The sequence below is a fragment of the Bos taurus genome, chromosome 17 (assembly GCF_002263795.3).
Source record: "Bos taurus isolate L1 Dominette 01449 registration number 42190680 breed Hereford chromosome 17, ARS-UCD2.0, whole genome shotgun sequence".
NCBI classification, from domain to species: Eukaryota; Metazoa; Chordata; class Mammalia; order Artiodactyla; family Bovidae; genus Bos; species Bos taurus.
In genome coordinates, this window is record NC_037344.1 from 69,086,913 (window position 1) to 69,103,775 (window position 16,863).

At 51.5% G+C, this 16,863-nt stretch overlaps 1 protein-coding gene across 17 annotated transcripts in view; it reads left to right on the forward strand.

Moving 5' to 3' along the window:
- Positions 1-15,826, forward strand: part of MTMR3 (myotubularin related protein 3) — a 131,428-nt gene extending 115,602 nt beyond the window's left edge. For 7 of the 17 annotated variants that reach the window (XM_059876098.1, XM_005218080.5, XM_005218086.5 and 4 more), the window contains 9 exons: positions 1,701-1,896; positions 2,659-2,844; positions 5,760-5,930; positions 7,122-7,267; positions 8,020-9,406; positions 10,501-10,611; positions 11,068-11,156; positions 11,848-11,874; positions 13,714-15,826. In XM_059876098.1, the coding sequence (XP_059732081.1) occupies positions 1,701-1,896; positions 2,659-2,844; positions 5,760-5,930; positions 7,122-7,267; positions 8,020-9,406; positions 10,501-10,611; positions 11,068-11,156; positions 11,848-11,874; positions 13,714-13,885 (2,485 nt within the window). In that variant the 3' untranslated portion in view covers positions 13,886-15,826. 17 annotated transcript variants of the gene reach the window in all.
- The last annotated feature ends 1,037 nt before the right edge of the window (positions 15,827-16,863 follow it).

The window sequence follows — 16,863 nt, forward strand, 5'->3', positions numbered from 1 at the left end:
TCTCCTAAGTCCCACCTTTTAGTTTGCTTTTTCAAGACTGTATGAGGAATAAGAATAAAGAATCCGCCTGCAAACAATGTTTCTCAGGTATTTAATAGGCCATAGAAAGTCTTGAGATAGAATTTTTACCCATGACTTAAAAAGTAGGAACCTTCAGTATATGCTAGGCACTGCACAGGGCAAGTGCAGCTGTGCCTGAGACAGGGTCTGCCCTCTTAGGAGCCGGTCTGGCTGGTAGAACAAGCCAATCCTTGTGAAGCCAGCACTTCTGCATTACGTTGTCTGTCTGCCTGGAAAGGCCCTCTCTTCGGGCTGTTCCAGAAATTCATACTTATCCCCCAAGGTTTAATAGGCCTTTATAGACTCGTCATGGCCAAAGCCTTCTCATAGTCCCCTGACAGAAGTCTTGATTCCCTTCTCAGACTCAATGTTTGAAGGGCTGGACTATGGCCTTAACCACAGATCTGATGATATTTTGGAGAAATTTGAGCTTTTTGTGGGGGGTGGGGAGTAGAATTCATGGCAGGGCACAAGAAACAAAATGTCAGTACAATTTAAAAAAACCTATTGTCATTATTCCCAAGGGGTAATTCCTGGGATCTGATACTTTTTGAAGGCCTTTTGAAAAAAGATTTTTTTCAATCCCTGCTGAATCCAGTCTTCACTAAGCCCAGTAACAGTGTGCAGCCATTGGCTACTCATTTGTGTAAGTCTAAATCATTAGTTTGGGCCTACCCAGTTCTAATCCATAAACATTCAAGACTTGATCAGTAGTGGTAAGTGATGTTATCTACACTGTTTTTGGAGTGGCATCCAACTTGTATCTTGTTGTGAAAGTGTTAGTCCCTCGGTCATGTCTGTCTCTTTGCAACCCCATGGACTGTAGCCCACCAGGCTCCTCTGTCCATGGGATTCTCTGGTCAAGAACACTGGAGTGGGTTGCCATTCCCTTCTCCAGGGGATCTTCCTGACCCAGGGGTTGAACCGAGGTCTCCTGCATTGTAGGCAGATTCTTTACCATTTGAGCCACTAGGGAAGCCACTGTATCTTATTACAGACACATATTGCTTTAAATATATTTAATTATTTTATTTGTGTGTGCCAAGTCTTGGTGGCAGCATGTGGGATCTCGAGTTGCATAGGCGAACTCGTAGTTGCAGCATGTGGGATCGAGCTCCCAGACCAGGGATCGAACCCTGGCCCCCTGCATCGGGAATGCAGAGTCTTAACTGGACCACCAGGGGAGTCCCCACAGACATATATATTTGAGTTTTCCTTTTTTTTGAGAACTTGTTAGGCAGAGTTGCTGATTATTAAATATAAATATTTTCTCTTTTCCATCTCAGAAGTGGTTGCATTTTTTTCTTTAGGAGAAAATTCCAGAAAGAACTAACTTTACTGGGTAGATACAACTCTTTATAGACTAAAAATTATTCATTCTCCCTGGGTAATTAGCAGTAAGATTTTTGGAACAAAAGGTGGCCCTGTTCATTACTGTCCTATTTCTAAGGCTTTCCTGTGTTGCATGGTAGGGCCTGGGCCTAATCCTTGTACATACTTTATAAAGACACAGATTTTCTGTTTGTTTTATTTGGAGGGAAATGTCTTTGGGAATTGCTTTTCAGTTTGACGGGTATTTGGCGTGATCCAGTGTCTCATAAAAACCAGCATTTCCCGTCCCCTTGTGTTTGGTTTTTCAGTTGGCTCTCGGCTCTGGAGAGCACCAAGTGGCTCCACCACCTGTCTGTGCTGCTGAAGTCGGCGCTCCTGGTGGTGCACGCCGTGGACCGCGACCAGCGGCCGGTGCTGGCGCACTGTTCCGACGGCTGGGACCGCACCCCCCAGATTGTGGCACTGGCGAAGCTCCTGCTGGACCCTTACTACCGAACCATAGAGGTAGGGCGGAACGCTTCAGGATCACCAGGGGAAACCGGGCAGGGTTTTAGGGGAAGTCTTGGTGGAGGTGGTTCGGTCCAGTCAAAGTGGAATTTCTATGGTTTAGAATCACTGCTCCTTTACCTTGAGCTAAATTGTGGTAGTACCTACCTCAGTGCCTGTCCCTCTTAAAAGGGGGCGGATTGTAGATAACAAGGTACTAAGCATACAGACATATTTTCCTTTGCAGAATATCTACATGGAAAAGTTTTGGCTACCCCGGAAAATGGGGTTTCTGTAGGAAGGATCTTGACGTGCTTATTAGGATAATGGGTCTAGATATCACCACAGTGTTCTGTGGAGAAAGAACCCTAATGTGAAATATCACCTGTTGGGTTAGAGAGACAAGAAAAACCTTTAAGGTACCCTAAAATGTGTGTAAGTCTGGGATAGGGAAAGATTTTACAAACATGACTTCATAAGTGTAACATGAAAGAAATTTAAAAATAAGATATGAAGGGGACAAAAGGGTGAATGAAGCACTAAAAATGCAGTCTTAACAAAGACTTAGATAGACGCTCAGTTACCACCCCTCTGCTGACTGTGGAGTGGAGGCGGGGGAGTTGGGAAACCATCCTCAGTATGTGTCCTGTCATTTGGCTCTGGGGCTGGGTCGGGGCTCCTGATGGGCTGAGTGGATTCCTGTTGGTGACCTTGGGTTCAGGACAGTCATGGTTTGGATGGACAAGCACAAACGGGTCTCTCCTGGGTGCTTCCCCACAGGGTTTCCAGGTCCTCGTGGAGATGGAGTGGCTGGATTTTGGCCACAAGTTTGCTGACCGGTGTGGTCATGGGGAGAACTCGGATGATCTGAACGAGCGTTGCCCAGTGTTTTTGCAGTGGCTTGACTGTGTTCATCAGCTTCAAAGGCAATTTCCATGCTCTTTTGAGTTCAATGAAGCATTCCTTGTGAGTCTGTGCTTGTGATTCTTCATTTTGGGGACCTTCTAAATTCATAGGGGTATCAGTGTAAGTGTTAGTGGGCCAGTTTTCACTTTAAACAGCATCCTTTCTAGATTTAATTAAGGGGCTATTCTTACCTTATTTAAAAAAAAAGGTGACACAGGTGTTTGTTCATTTAATGAATCCATGTGCACTAAGTTCATGTGAAGTCTTTGAGTTGTTCCAAAGGTAGCTTTAAAAATGGGGAATAGAAGCACTAAACAGTAGTTAAAAATAGAAACAGTAGGTTTTCGTCTGCACCCTCTAGTCAATCATATCAGCCCGCCTGGGTCTGTTTCCCACTCTCTGCTCCCGTCCTTTGAAGGAGGACACACTGGCCTTGCCCTCTTCCAGCCTCCCTCCACCTGGGCACCAGCTTCCATGCCCTCCTCTGCTCAGCTTCATGGCTTCAGCGTTCCTGCTTCCCGCCCTCTGTCGGCCTGTTCCCGCTTTTCTGGATCACTGCCGTCGGCGTACAAGCAGGGTGCAGTGCCTCCTGCCTCATCACACCTGTTCCTGCATCCTGTATCCCCTCGAGCTGCTACCTCATTTCTTATTTCTTCACAGCAGAGCTCCTCAGGTCTGCTACATTTACTCTCCCAAATTCTTCTCCCCTTCTCTCTTAAACCTGGTTCGGTCAGGTGTTCACCCCATTTTACCAGAGCTGCTCTTGTTAAGGTCACCAGTGATCTTCACGTCACTAACCCAGTGATTAGTTTTCACTCACCTTTTAAAAAATTTGCAGTATAATTGATAGATAACATTTTGTTAGTTTCAGGTATACAACAGTGATTTGATACTTGTATATATTGCTAGTTAGTTAGTTCAGTCACTCAGTCGTGTCCGACTCTTTGCGACCCCATGAACCGCAGCACGCCAGGCCTCCCTGTCCATCACCAACTGCCGGAGTCTGCAGAAACACATGTACATCGAGTCGGTGATGCCATCCAACCATCTCATCCTCTGTTGTCCCCTTCTCCTCCTGCCCTCAGTCTTTCCCAGCATCAGGGTCTTTTCACATGAGTCAGCTCTTCGCATCAGGTTGCCAAAGTATTGGAGTTTCAGCTTCAACATCAGTCCTTCCAATGAACATCCAGGACTAATCTCCTTTAGGATGGACTGGTTGGATTTCCCTGCAGTCCAAGGGACTCTCAAGAGTCTTCTCCAACACCACAGTTCAAAAGCATCAATTCTTCGGTGCTCAGCTTTCTTTATAGTCCAACTCTCACATCTGCTAGAAGATACTGCAAAATCTAGTATTAACATTTGTCACCATGCATAGTGATAAAGTTTTTTCTTGTGATGAGAGCTTTTAAGATGTGCTCTCCTGGCAGCTTTTAGATACACAGCACAGTACTACTCACTCTCTTAGGACCAACCCCCTGACTTAGATCCCCCTAACTCACGTCACATCCCGCTGACTTGTTTTATAATAGGAAGTTTGTACCTTTTGACTTGTCTTCATCTTCTTTGGTTCATCATTAATATTTGGCATAATTGAGTCACCCCTTTCTGAAACACTTTCTTCAGTTGACTTCTATCACACACTCTTAGTTCTCAGCTTCACCAGCTGCTCCTTTCTGTCTCCTTAGCTGGTTCTTCCTTATCCCCCACTTCGGAATGTTGGAATGTCCCAGAGTTCAGGCTCCTTCTCTAGAGGTTCATCCAGTCCTTTGGCTTTAATTGCTGTCTGTGATTCCTACGTGTATAGTCTTCAGCCTAGACCTCTGTCTCTACTTAACTCCAGGCTCTGATATCCACTTGTGACTGCTCAGGATCTCCACTTGAATGTCTTAAGGATATTTCAAACTTAACATTTTCAGAACTTAGTTCTTAATATCTATATCTCCCCACCTCAAAACTGATCTTCCAGAAGTCTTCCTTCTCACCAAATGGCAACTCAGTCCTTCATTTCATTTAGGGCAAAGCTTTTATGTTGTCCTCAACTCCCCTTTCATATTCCACATTCAGTCTATCAGCAGATTCTGTCATTCTGCTTTAAAAATATATCTAAAACCTGATAGCTTACTGCTGCCGGTGCTGTTGCCCCAGTTGCAGACAGACAGTTCAGCAGCCTCAGAGGTCCTTCTGAAACATGGCATAGACTCTGTCTTTCCTGTCAGGAAGCCTCTGGTGACTCTGCTTTTCCGCACAGTAAAAGCCACAGTCCCTCAAATGGCCTGCAGGGCTCTTGCAGAGGTGACCGTCCAGGCTCATGTCCCCCCGCCCTTCACCTCATGCAGTGTCCGTCTGTCACACTGGCCTCCTCCAGTTGCTCAGCAGTTGCAAGCTTGTGCTCCCCTCAGGACCATCGTGCTAGCGGTCGCTGCTGCCTGGACGGCCTCCCAGCTCCCGTCCCCCAGTGCGCATGTGCCCTGCTCTCCCCTTTTCAGCAGGTCCCTGCCACTGAGGCCTCTCACACTGCCCTGCACGTGCTCCGGCCCTCTTCCCTGCCTTCCTGCCTTAGTGTGCATCGCACTGCTCACGCCTCCCCCAGGGCAGGAGAGCGGGCTTCTCACTGCTGCTTCTCTGCACCCATAGACACACCTGGGCTGCTCCACAGCAGCATGTTGAAGAAGCTGTTGTGAAGTATGCGCTCAATTCAGACTTGGCGGCGCACTGACCCGCTCCTATGCCCAGTAAACTTAGGACCTCGGAAGTTACTTACAGGGAGGCAGAGAGGATGGGGGTGCCAACGCCCTTTTGACTCAGGAGTGATGGTGGTCGGGGTTGTGAGGAGGCTGCAACTTGGTTCCCCCATCTTCCCGAGTGTGAACTGAAGTGCACATCATGGGTGTTGGGGAAGGTAGCTCTGCTGGGCTGACTTCCCCCCAGAAAACATGTATCCCTTGCTTGGTTTTGCTTCATGTTGGATCTCATAGGTGAAACTGGTGCAGCATACCTATTCCTGCCTCTTTGGAACATTCCTGTGCAACAACGCCAAGGAGAGAGGAGAGAAGCACACTCAGGAGCGGACTTGTTCTGTGTGGTCACTGCTTCGGGCGGGCAACAAGGCTTTCAAAAACCTACTGTATTCCTCTCAGTCAGAGGCCGTATGTATCCTTCAGCCTTTTTTGCTCTCAGCAGCAGAGTAAATTCGGGGATGGGGACACATGGGATCCTTTTCGAGAAGCAACTGTTTTCTCAAAGGCCTCTCGGTTGTCTCTGGATAGCTTGGTTCCATTTTTTTCCAACCACTCTGTCCCGAGAAAGGCCTGTTTTCTGGTTATGCTTTGCCCTGCTTCCAACTCCTCTTTGTTCGGGGTGGTTTGACCTAACACATGTCTCTACTTGGCCACTGTAGATAAGAGTCTTTTCTAAGCGTCTCTGCCAGAGCTTAACTTACTCCCAGCATCTCCTGACAAGTGGAACAGGCACTTAGGTCACCCTGGATGCCTGACAGCTCAGAAGGCGCTGCGGGCCCCCCGCACCTTCCCAGTGTCAACAGGTGGTGATACCCACTGCAGCTTCTGCCTCAGCGTGACACTGGCATGTCTGTCTGACTGATTCTCCGCTCACATGGAGAACTGGCAGCTCCTTTAAGACTTTGTTCCTCAAAGGAACACCGTCTGTTAAGCAGAGAAAAGGAAGCACGTACATCTGTGCATTGGTCCATGGTCTTGTTCCTCGTGTCAGAATGCATCTTAAATTCTAAGTCACAAGGAGGCCAATCTGAGGTTATATTGATTTACTGGACTATTAATGAATAACTTCTTACTTCAGTTAAGTAGTCCAAGGAAGGATTGAAGCTAGCTGCTTCTCTCTCTCCTGTGCCTGCTGGACAAGTAGCAGTATGGAAGAAAGTTTCCTTCCTTCCTTTCCACATGATTAATTTAGATGATCTTATAAAACAGGTTTGACAGTGTGTTCTGAAGCCAAGCTTTGTACCAGGGAACAGACAATCACCATCTAGCAGAATGACTCACTTTCTTGTGCAGTAAAAGCAACAAATTAAGCTGAGGAAAGCCAGTCATTGAGTAAAGGTGACCTAAGAAATAACTAATGAGAAATGGATTTTTGAAAAACATTTTTAGATTTTCATGCCCACAGAGGCTCTCAGGTGAAATATGTCTACCGCCTGCTCTTGGCCCCAGATAATAGGTGCATTCACTCACGTAATGGCTTTTGGAGATCTTGCAGGAATGCTGGGCATTCCTGCTTGGTGCTTGCTCTTCCCCTCGTTCCTAGACATTTCTGACAGACTTGTGGGAACTTGTTAAGCCCATGCCCCGCTGTCTCCTCAGGTGCTGTACCCTGTGTGCCACGTGCGCAACCTGATGCTGTGGAGTGCAGTGTACCTGCCCTGCCCGTCCCCGTCCACCCCCGTGGACGACAGCTGCGCGCCGTACCCAGCCCCAGGCTGCAGCCCCGACGATCCGCCCCTGAGTCGGTGAGCCTGCGGCTGATGCCGAGTCCTCAGGCCCTTCCTGGGTGTATTCCTGTGTTGGGGTGTATGCAGGGATGGTCAGACATTTTGACATTGTCTGGCTGCACACGTCTTTCTTAGCGCTCTTGAGGTTTTCTTAGGGAAAGTGTAAAGGTTTTGGGCTCTGAGGCTCTGGATAGCTTGAGCCTCGTCCCTGAAGAGTACTGGGCACTGTTTCCACTCTGTTCTTGGGCAGTTTCTCAGTGATGGAGCACATCCTCTGGGTTCCTGTGACCCTCTGGCTTGAGTTGCAGCCACAGCTTTGTGCTCCTGCCTCGCTGCTGTGACTTGTCATCTTGCACTTGAAAGGCAGATTTTATCAGATGATAGTCTGCTTTGCAACCTATGAATTAGCTTTATTGAATTCAGACTGATGAATAATAGAGTAATTTAAAATATTGTACTATCAGAAAATCAGCAACGCTACCTTCCTTTGCCACTAATTGAGAAATGCAGAAGTATCATGAAGATTGTCTTTCTAAACCCGTGTTTGGTGTTAGTTTATCTGTATGTGTTGGGCATGGGGTGCCTGAGAGTAGAAGGTCTCACCCTGGAGCTCTGCCTGCCTGCAGCCTGAGCCTTATTCCAGATATGCCACGGCTCCTTGAGTAGCTGTAATGGAGCCAGTGAGGAAATGACTGCCCGTTAAAACCTGTTGCTCTGACTTCTCCCAGAACAACCTCAGATCCTCATTTCCCCCAAACTCCTTTCTTTAGGCTACCAAAGACCAGATCATTTGACAATCTGACCACCGCCTGCGACAACACAGTGCCTCTGGCCAGCCGGCGCAGCAGTGACCCAAGCCTGAACGAGAAGTGGCAGGAGCACCGTCGCTCGCTGGAACTGAGCACCCTGGCCGGTCCTGGGGAGGAGCCTGTGGAGCCTGACAGCCTGGGGAAACCGACCAAAGTGCTGGGTGGTGCCGAGCTGTCTGTTGCGGCTGGAGTAGCTGAGGGGCAGATGGAGAACATTTTGCAAGAGGCCACCAAAGAGGAGAGTGGGGTAGAGGAGCCTGCCCACAGGGGGGTGCAGGAGGTCAAAGAGGAGGCTCTGTTGGAAGAGGGGAGCAGGGGTAAGAGCCCCGAGGGCTCAGCCCGTGAACTTGATCAGCAGCCAGAGGTGGGGGAGGCTTCCCTAAGGAGTCATCCAGGCACTAGCCTTTCTGGGCTCTCGCAGGGTGTTCCTGAGCAGGGTGGGCACAGTGTTCTCCCCAGTTCTCTCCAGGAGCCCCCCAGGGAAGAGGGTTCCCAGGAGGTCCCTATGGAACCGTCTCAGATAGGAGCTACAGCAGAGGACAGGGAGGAGGCAGTCCTTCCTGTCTCAGCAGATGTGGCGGTTGACTCTGGTACCTCACAGTCAAGTTCTCTGCCCTCCCAAGTTTCATTTGAGACCAGAGGACCAAACATGGATGGGTCTGTGGACATGTTAATGGAAGATAAAGTGAAGTCAGACAGCGGGCCCCAGGGCCATCATAGACCTGGCCCTGTCCACAGTGGCTGGCTCGGTGGCAAGGACGTGCTTCCTCCAGCCGTGGAGCCCAGGCCTGCAGAGAGGCCCCAACTGGGGCCTGTGGTGCACAGGACTTCCCCTGGCAGCGCCCGGAGCCCAGCGCATTCTCCTAGTGCCTTGCCTTTAGCCGAATGTAAGGAGGGGCTTGTGTGCAACGGTGCCCCAGAGACTGAAAATAAGGCCTCGGAGCAGCCCCCAGGGCTTAGTACCCTCCAGAAGTATCCCACCCCCAATGGACACTGCGCCAACGGGGAGACTGGGAGGAGCAAGGACTCCCTGAGCCGCCAGCTGTCGGCCACAAGCTGCAGCTCTGCCCACGTACACACGAGGAGCTTGCACCCCAAGTGGCTGCACGGACACTCGGGGAGACCGTCGGCCGCTGGCAGCCCTGAGCAGCCTTCCCGCAGCCACCTGGACGATGACGGCATGCCTGTGTACACGGACACGATCCAGCAGCGCCTGCGTCAGATTGAGTCGGGCCACCAGCAGGAAGTGGAGACCTTGAAGAAACAAGTCCAGGAGCTGAGGAGTCGCCTGGAGAGTCAGTACCTGACTAGCTCCCTGCGCTTCAACGGGGACTTTGGGGATGAAGTGGTGAGTACACCATGGTGCCTCCGTAGCTGCACAGGAGATGGGCACACTGTGCTGGGCCCCTTCTGTCCGGATTTCAGAGACAGTCGGAAAGGTTTAGAATAGCCCTGGTGAGAGGCTGGAGAGCGCCCCCGCCAGGTGACCAGCAGTGCGCTGCTTTCTCTCTCCTGCCTGCGCACCCTCCACGGGCATCCTGTCTACAGGAGAGGCAGGAGAGAGTGCGCACTCACTGTGTGGCTGGTCAGTTCTCTGCGCAGAGAGGGTCAGGCCTTGAAGAGCGTGAACTGGCAGAATGACATTCGTCCAGCAACACCAGATATTCCAGTCCAGTCACAGTGCCTGTCCTACCCCAGTAGCTAGTGAGCAGTTAGTCCCTACCCCCCAGTAATGTGAGCTGTGGCTTGGAAGGTTTAGTTCTTTTTAAACATATGTGTACCCATCTTGTGGCAGGTGATGGTAGTAGAGATGGGAAGGAGGATTGGTTTCTAGCACAGTCGGGAGTTAGTGCAGATGGGCCTGGTGACTGGAAGGGGAGGTACCTTAGGGGAGAGTCTCGGAGACACTCTCCTTCCTGGTGGGTCTGACTTGGCGTGATTAAGAACAGGTGTGAGTCTGGCTCTGAATCAGTCAGCGTACATTAAAGGCGGGCTCATCCAATGACTTCACTTCAAACTGACTTGGTTTTTTCATTTTCCCAAAGAGTCCTTCAGAGAAAGGAGGACACGCCCAAAGCACTGTTTCAGCACACAGGTGTCAGTGGCAGGGTTAGATTTGGCAGGTCCACTGGAGCAGCCGACATGGAGTTCCACCTCCACCCTGGTCACCTCTGCCTACCCACTCCCTGGAGCCCAAGGCCTGCCCCTCCACTCCAGAGTCACTGCACCTGGCCTTAGATCTGTGTATCTCTCTTCCAGCTGAGCTCAACCTTGTCTCTGCACCTGCTCAACCCAGCTCTTGATGGCTGAGGCACCTAGAGATTCAGCAGCCCTAACACCCAGGCCCGCCCACACTCCCCGTGCTCCCTTCTTTGCCAAGCTCTTTCTTCTTCTGGGAGGAGACCAGGTTCATTCTGTTCAGCTGTGTTTGTTTGCCAACAGACTTCAATTCCCGACTCGGAAAGCAATCTGGATCAGAACTGTTTGTCTCGCTGCAGCACAGAGATTTTCTCTGAAGCCAGCTGGGAGCAGGTGGATAAACAGGACACGGAGGTACAGGCTCAGCCCCTGTTCTGAGTGCCACCCATGCAACTGTTTTGCGGTTCTTCTCCACCCCCATCGTCTGTCCCCCCTGCCCCAGCCAAGGGAAGACCTCACCGCACACTCACCCTCTCTGAGTCTCAGCACCTATGAATTCCCGTCAAATCTGGAGTTTCTAAGCCAGGGAAACTCGAGCCAGCCCTCTCTCCTCAGTGCCTCTGCACTAGAGCCTTGCCCGCTCTCACAGCAACCAGGCTGCTCTGGCTGCCTCTTGATCTCAGGGGAGTTTGGAGTCCCCTCGAGGGGAACGATTTGGACGCCTTTCTTGTACTGCTGACATCAGGCCTGATTGGCTGGTGCCACTGGAGCCAGTGTGGTCCTTGTGACTCTTGCTGCCCCAGCATGGCTCCGTTGGCTCCAGCTGGATGGCCCATCTCCTGTCACTGACCTGGCCCCGATGTTTTACAGATGACCCGTTGGCTCCCTGACCACCTGGCTGCCCACTGCTACGCGTGCGACAGCGCCTTCTGGCTTGCCAGCCGGAAGCACCACTGCAGGTGCCCCTGGAGGGAGTGGCGGGGCAGGCGGGGTGTGGGGGCCGAGGCTGGGGCAGAGCCTGCGGATGGAGATGGGGGCATCTGGCTGACAGACCCAGGGGGTCTTCAGAACCCTGGCCCACCTTTTGTGCCTGTGAAATCAGTGTTTACAGAACTTCATTTGGTGTCTGTCTTCCATTTTAGAGTGATTGTGAGTAAGTTTTGAAATGTACAAATGATGTCCCTTTTCCACCGAAACCACCACTTTTTATTCCTAGAGTGAAAGTGCTTCCCATGCAGCATGGCTGCTGTGAGCAAAAGAGCTTTCCTACTGTGGGCAGGGAGCTTCATTTGCCTGCCCCTTGCCCTGTTCCCTGACCTCATACTCCTTGGGGGTAGGGGGCTGGTGGGACTGGCTGAGAACGCAGTTTTTGGTCCACAAGGCTCTTACTTCTTTCTGGGCTGCAGAGTGAGTGGCTACAGATGCTTTGCTCCAGGTTGGGGGGTGACTGGAGAATAATCAGTGTTTCTGGGATAGGGATTTGATCTGAATTGTGGCAGAGCTCACCCGCATGAGCGGACCTGGTTTAAAATAGAACCACCTCTCTGTCCAACGATGATGCTTCCAGGACTGTGTATCTCCCCGCCCTCACCCCAAGCCCAAATGTCTTTAGTTGGCTTCTCTTCTGAGCTCTCTCTCCCCTCCTTGCAGGGACACTGATCGTGTTGATCAAACGTGGTGAGCATTTGCAACAGCTTGTCTGTGGTGTCTGCACATCTACAGTAACTTCTCCACACTAACGCTCCCATTCCCCCTCTCTGCACTCACTGGGATGAAGCTTGGGTCCAGGAGCACAGGCAGGTGGGCTGGGGGCGTGGGGACAGCACAGCCGCTGGCTGAGGAGACCACTGGAGCTGGTCAGGCTGTAGCCAAGGGTGTGCCTGCTGACCGCACAGGTCAGGCAAGCCATCTGGCTGATGGCAAGAGGGGTGCTTCAGCAGGGGCTGGTCTTGTGAAGTGGCCAGTAGAAGGGGTACTTAGTTGTGCGTCAGTCATTCCCTGAGATTTCAGGATAGTACTGGCATCACTACTCTTTTTTTTTTTCCCCTTAAAAAAAAAAAGAGCCCAGGACGGAACAGAGATGGTCTTTCCAGAGAACTGCTAGCACTGAAAACTGCAAGGCAAGACCCCACGTGGCATCCATCAGGATTGCCTGAGAGAGGTCAGATAGACAAGCTTTAGCTCATCAAATTCATGTCAGGCCTTTGATTGAATTCCAGCAGGTATGTGAAATAAATGTACACATTCAGAAATAGATTGAGGCAGTTTCTCTCTGTAACCACAGGTTCTTACTGATACATGCTTTTCAGAAACAGTTGTGAATTACTCACTGCATTCCAGAGGATGAAGTCTTGTGTGTTGGTTTTCCTTCTTTCTTTTCATTGCCCCTTTCCTTTTGTGGTATTCTTTCATCCGCAAAGCGTATTCAGCATTCTCTTTCGTGCTTAAGTGGTCCTTAATCCAGCGGTGGGTTTCCTTTCTGAGGAGCATAAAGGAGAAGGTCGTGAGTGATGCTGGCTGAGGAGGAGCTCCCCTTTAGCTTTTGACCCCACGTCATTGGAGGGCTGCATCAGACTCCTTGGAGTCTCCTGTTGGGCTTATTGGGGTTGATTTTAGGGCCTCCCCAGAGTGGGGCTGTAAGGTGAGCATAACCTCAGCCTCTGCCAGTTCCCCTTCCTGGAGGCCATGCAGGGCATCTGTTTCGGTGTGCAGACACCTATGCTGCACACACGCATCAGAGCTGGGCTTTCAAACGTAGGAAGGGTGAGAGGTCAGGGTGCATTCAGGCCTTTAGAGAGCGGATACTCCCTGGAGATGCATGCGGGCAGCAGAGTGACCCACGAGTGGAGTGACTGACCCTTGTCTAATCGGGGGTGTGTGTGCACGCGTGTTCATCTGCATTGTCCTCTCACCCTGAGCATGTGGCACTGGTTGCTCGTCTCCTGGCTTCGCATGCCGGCAGCACAGCAGTCCTAGACGGCAGCAGCCTGTTCTGTGTTACTGCCTCTGAGCCTTTGCGCACGGGCTCCTCACTCCCCAGGTGGGCCGGAGGTTTCTCTCATCTGAGCGGCTCAGAGACCAATCGAATTGGTCCCTGGCCTCTTTATGATCTCAAGCTACACAGAGGCCATTGCTCAGGTGGGTGTGGCCACAGGGTTTTCCTGGACCAAGACTCAGCCATCGAGCTAATAGCTGCCTTCCGCCCTGGGCCCATTTGCTTTCATGGATCTCTGTTGAGCAGTGTCTTCTGACACCTGGTAACCTTGAGCCATAGTGGTAAGGCAGCCAGGTGTCCTGGACCCTAAAGTGAAAGTGGTGTGCGACTGTGCTCGGGAGGGCTCCCTTCCCTGCCTGGCTTCTTCCTGGGTCAGACCCACCAAGTGTTTGGTGTAGAGGAGTCTCCAGTCTCCAGCACATCTGAGTTGCATACAGGGAAGCTCTGTCTTCTGAAGTTGGTTTCCCCAGCCTGTCTCTGCTGCTGACACTAACACTGTTTTTGTTTTTTCTCATCTCAAGGAACTGTGGGAACGTATTCTGCTCCAGTTGTTGTAACCAGAAGGTTCCAGTTCCCAGCCAGCAGCTCTTTGAACCTAGTCGAGTGTGCAAGTCTTGCTATAGCAGCCTGCATCCCACAAGCTCCAGCATTGACCTTGAACTGGATAAGCCCATTGCTGCCACTTCAAACTGAAGCTCCGTGACCTGGGGCAGGCGGAGGCCGAGCTGCTCCTGACAGGCCCACGCAGCCTGGGCAGACCTAGAGGCCCGTGTGCTTTGGAATGGGGGCGTGAACCAGCTGTGCAGAATGGCAGCCCTTTGGGGTGTGCCGCTGGGTTGTGCTTTGAGTCCTCTCTTCCCATCCCATCCCACCCCTGCGTTTTTTTCCTCTACATTTTCTATCCTCCTCCTGCCTCCAAAAAAGAGAAAAGTACCCTGGTTGTTTTTAAAAAAAAAAATTTTTTTTTTATTTTGATGGAAGAGCAGAGGTTGCCAGCTGTCAAGCAGTGCTGAGCGGTGCTTTGTTCTTCAGGATGGGAGGAGGCTGGTTGAGTCAGGAGTGGAGGCCTGAGCTGGACAGCGGGGAATAACGCCGGTACTGCCATTTGTGACCGATCCTCGTTAACACCACCACATCAGAGCCAAGGGGAAACCTTTGCTTCTGAGGACGCCAAGAGCATCTGCCCTAAGAGCAGTGCCCCCGTGCCCTCTCCCCCGCAGAGGGGCTGGGCCAGTCCCCCCACAGGCAGAGGAATGGGAGTGGGGTTGGGAGGGGGCACCCTCCAGAGGCCCTGAGAGGGTTGGCCCTGGCTGGCTGGCATCTCCTCTTCCACGGGATTCTCTTGTTATCTTGCTAAGGGACCCAGGTGTCTGGGCTCCCCTCACTGACAGTGGTCGGCCCCCTTAGCCAGGCCAGCAGCGCTTCCCACCCTTGGGCGCCAGGTGTCAGACCGGCCGAAGCACAGCACCCCACTGCTGCGGTCAAGGCCGGTCAAGGCCGGAGCGCGTGCTGAGCCCGGGGAGTGCCTCAAAGCCCCCTCCCAGGCCTAGTCCCCCAAACACTCTCTTCCTCGGCCAGCACAGGGAAGTCCAGACTCAGGGTTCCCGAACCGCCCCACTCCCAAACAATCCTGGACCTCCCCCTTGAGGGGTAGAATCGGTCTTTCGGAGTGCAAGCATCTGGAAGAGGCAGTGTGTCCCACAGAACCAGCCTTCCTCCACTGCCCCTTGGAGCCCAGCCCTGCTGCTGTGCTGCTCGTCAGCCGCGAGGGGCGACGTGGTGACTGCGGGGTTCCTTAAAGAAGGGACATAGCCCATCGGAGATGGAAGGCACCTCTCCTCAGCAAGCTTTGATGTGGCCCTCAAAGAGCCTTAATCAGGACTTGTGGTGGAGGCGGGTACGGAGAAGGGTGGGGCAGAGTTCAGGTTTGTGCTTTGTGATCTCGGTGTCCGTGTCTGTGCCTGCCATCCCTCCCTGGGGAAGGGCCATGCTCGGCGCTGCGAAAAGCTGCTAACCGGTAACTGGGCGGATTGTGGTGAGCAGTGGGGGTGTGGCCTGGGAACTCTCCCGACCTTTTGGGAGCAGCTCCCTGGCGAAGGGCAAGTTGTGTCTCAGGAAGGTGGCTCCTGGGTGTAGCTAAGACTTGGCCCGAAGCCTTCCCTGGAGCTATCAGTCCAGGCAAAGCCAAGGGCACCTGAGCACGGCTGACCTTCCAGTGGCAGCAGGCTGCTCAGAATTTGCATTGAGTGAAACAGGGTGAAATTCTCCTCCACACTCTGTGTGGTCAGGCCTTGCAGGTTGGGAGAAATCAGTCTAATTGAAGATTGTGCAGTTCCTAGTGACAGGTGCCAAGAGGTAATGATTACGGGTTTCTTGGGTCTGATGTACAGTGTGAATAAATGCTTGCAGCTCTTAGCCCTTTTTTGATCAATGAAGCACTTTTTTATTAATATTTTTCTTTGTATGTAAAGGAGGAACCTTAACTCTCCGTAGCTGTACATATAACCCTTTTCTCCTAAAGAGGAGTTGATCAGCGCTCCTATATTTTTCATTTTTTGTCAAAGCAAGAAGTAAATACTTTAGAACTGTTAAATATATAAATAAAGTGAATAAAGTTTAGTGTTCCGCATGGTAGCGTTTGCTAGCATGTTCTGATTTTTCTCCCTGTGGTTTATTCCCCTTCATCCCATTTCCCTCTGACACTGAAGCAATTTGAGGTGCTGCTGAGAAATTGAACTTTGATACAGGAAAACTAGATTTCTTTTTAGCTCTAGACCTTGGCAAGGAGCCTGCACCGTGATGCCCACACTGAAGCATATTTCCTTGATGGTTTTTGCCCCATGGTCTCCAAAGTTAAAAAGGCAAAGCATCGTAACAGTCGGCCATTCTTCCTTATCTGAAGAACTGAGTGTCAACAGTAATTAAAACTACCTCTGTCCTCCAGGCTCTTTTTTTCTGTTGTTACTCTAATGTCAGCCAGTGCTCCGGCCCCTCACCCCACATACCAAGGAGCATCAGCAGCGCCTGCGGTGGCGGTGAGCACCGAGGCCTGCACACAGCAGAGACTGAAGGGGGTTTGCGGCTAGAAAGCACCTCGCCTCTGCCTGACCTTGGCAGAGAATCCTTGGGGCAGAGGAGACCAAACTGGATGTGAGTGGACCATGTGCATACCTAGAGGCCTCCTGCCTCCTCCCACAAGAGGGAGGAAGCTCCACCTCTTAGATCTGTAACCAGTCAGGAAGGCCATAGCTTCCTGTCACTTCCTGACTCGCTCCTGCTCTTTGTAGAGGGATTTTCTTTCCCATGTCACTGTTGGGCACCCTTCCTGTCCCTCGGGCCTCTGAAGGACGTAACGTGGTGCAGTTCTTCCCAAGGGAGGGTAGGTACCGATTAGTGCCCAACTCTGGGGTCACCAGCCTTACATCTGAGGTGAGTTGCGTGCTCTTGACAAGTGGCCTGCGATGAGCGACCTGAGAGCCTCCCAAGGTCACTCTCTGGATGTACTCACTGCTTAAAGTACACACACACTTTTAAACACTCCAGCTGGTTCCAGTCTGAGATCTGTGTGCGCCGTGTGGCAGTTGTGTGCGGGGGAAGGTGCCGCTTCAGCAGCCTCAGTCCATCAGGGAGCTGAGTCTGGGCTTAGACCACTTTGTGAAAACCTGAGTGTG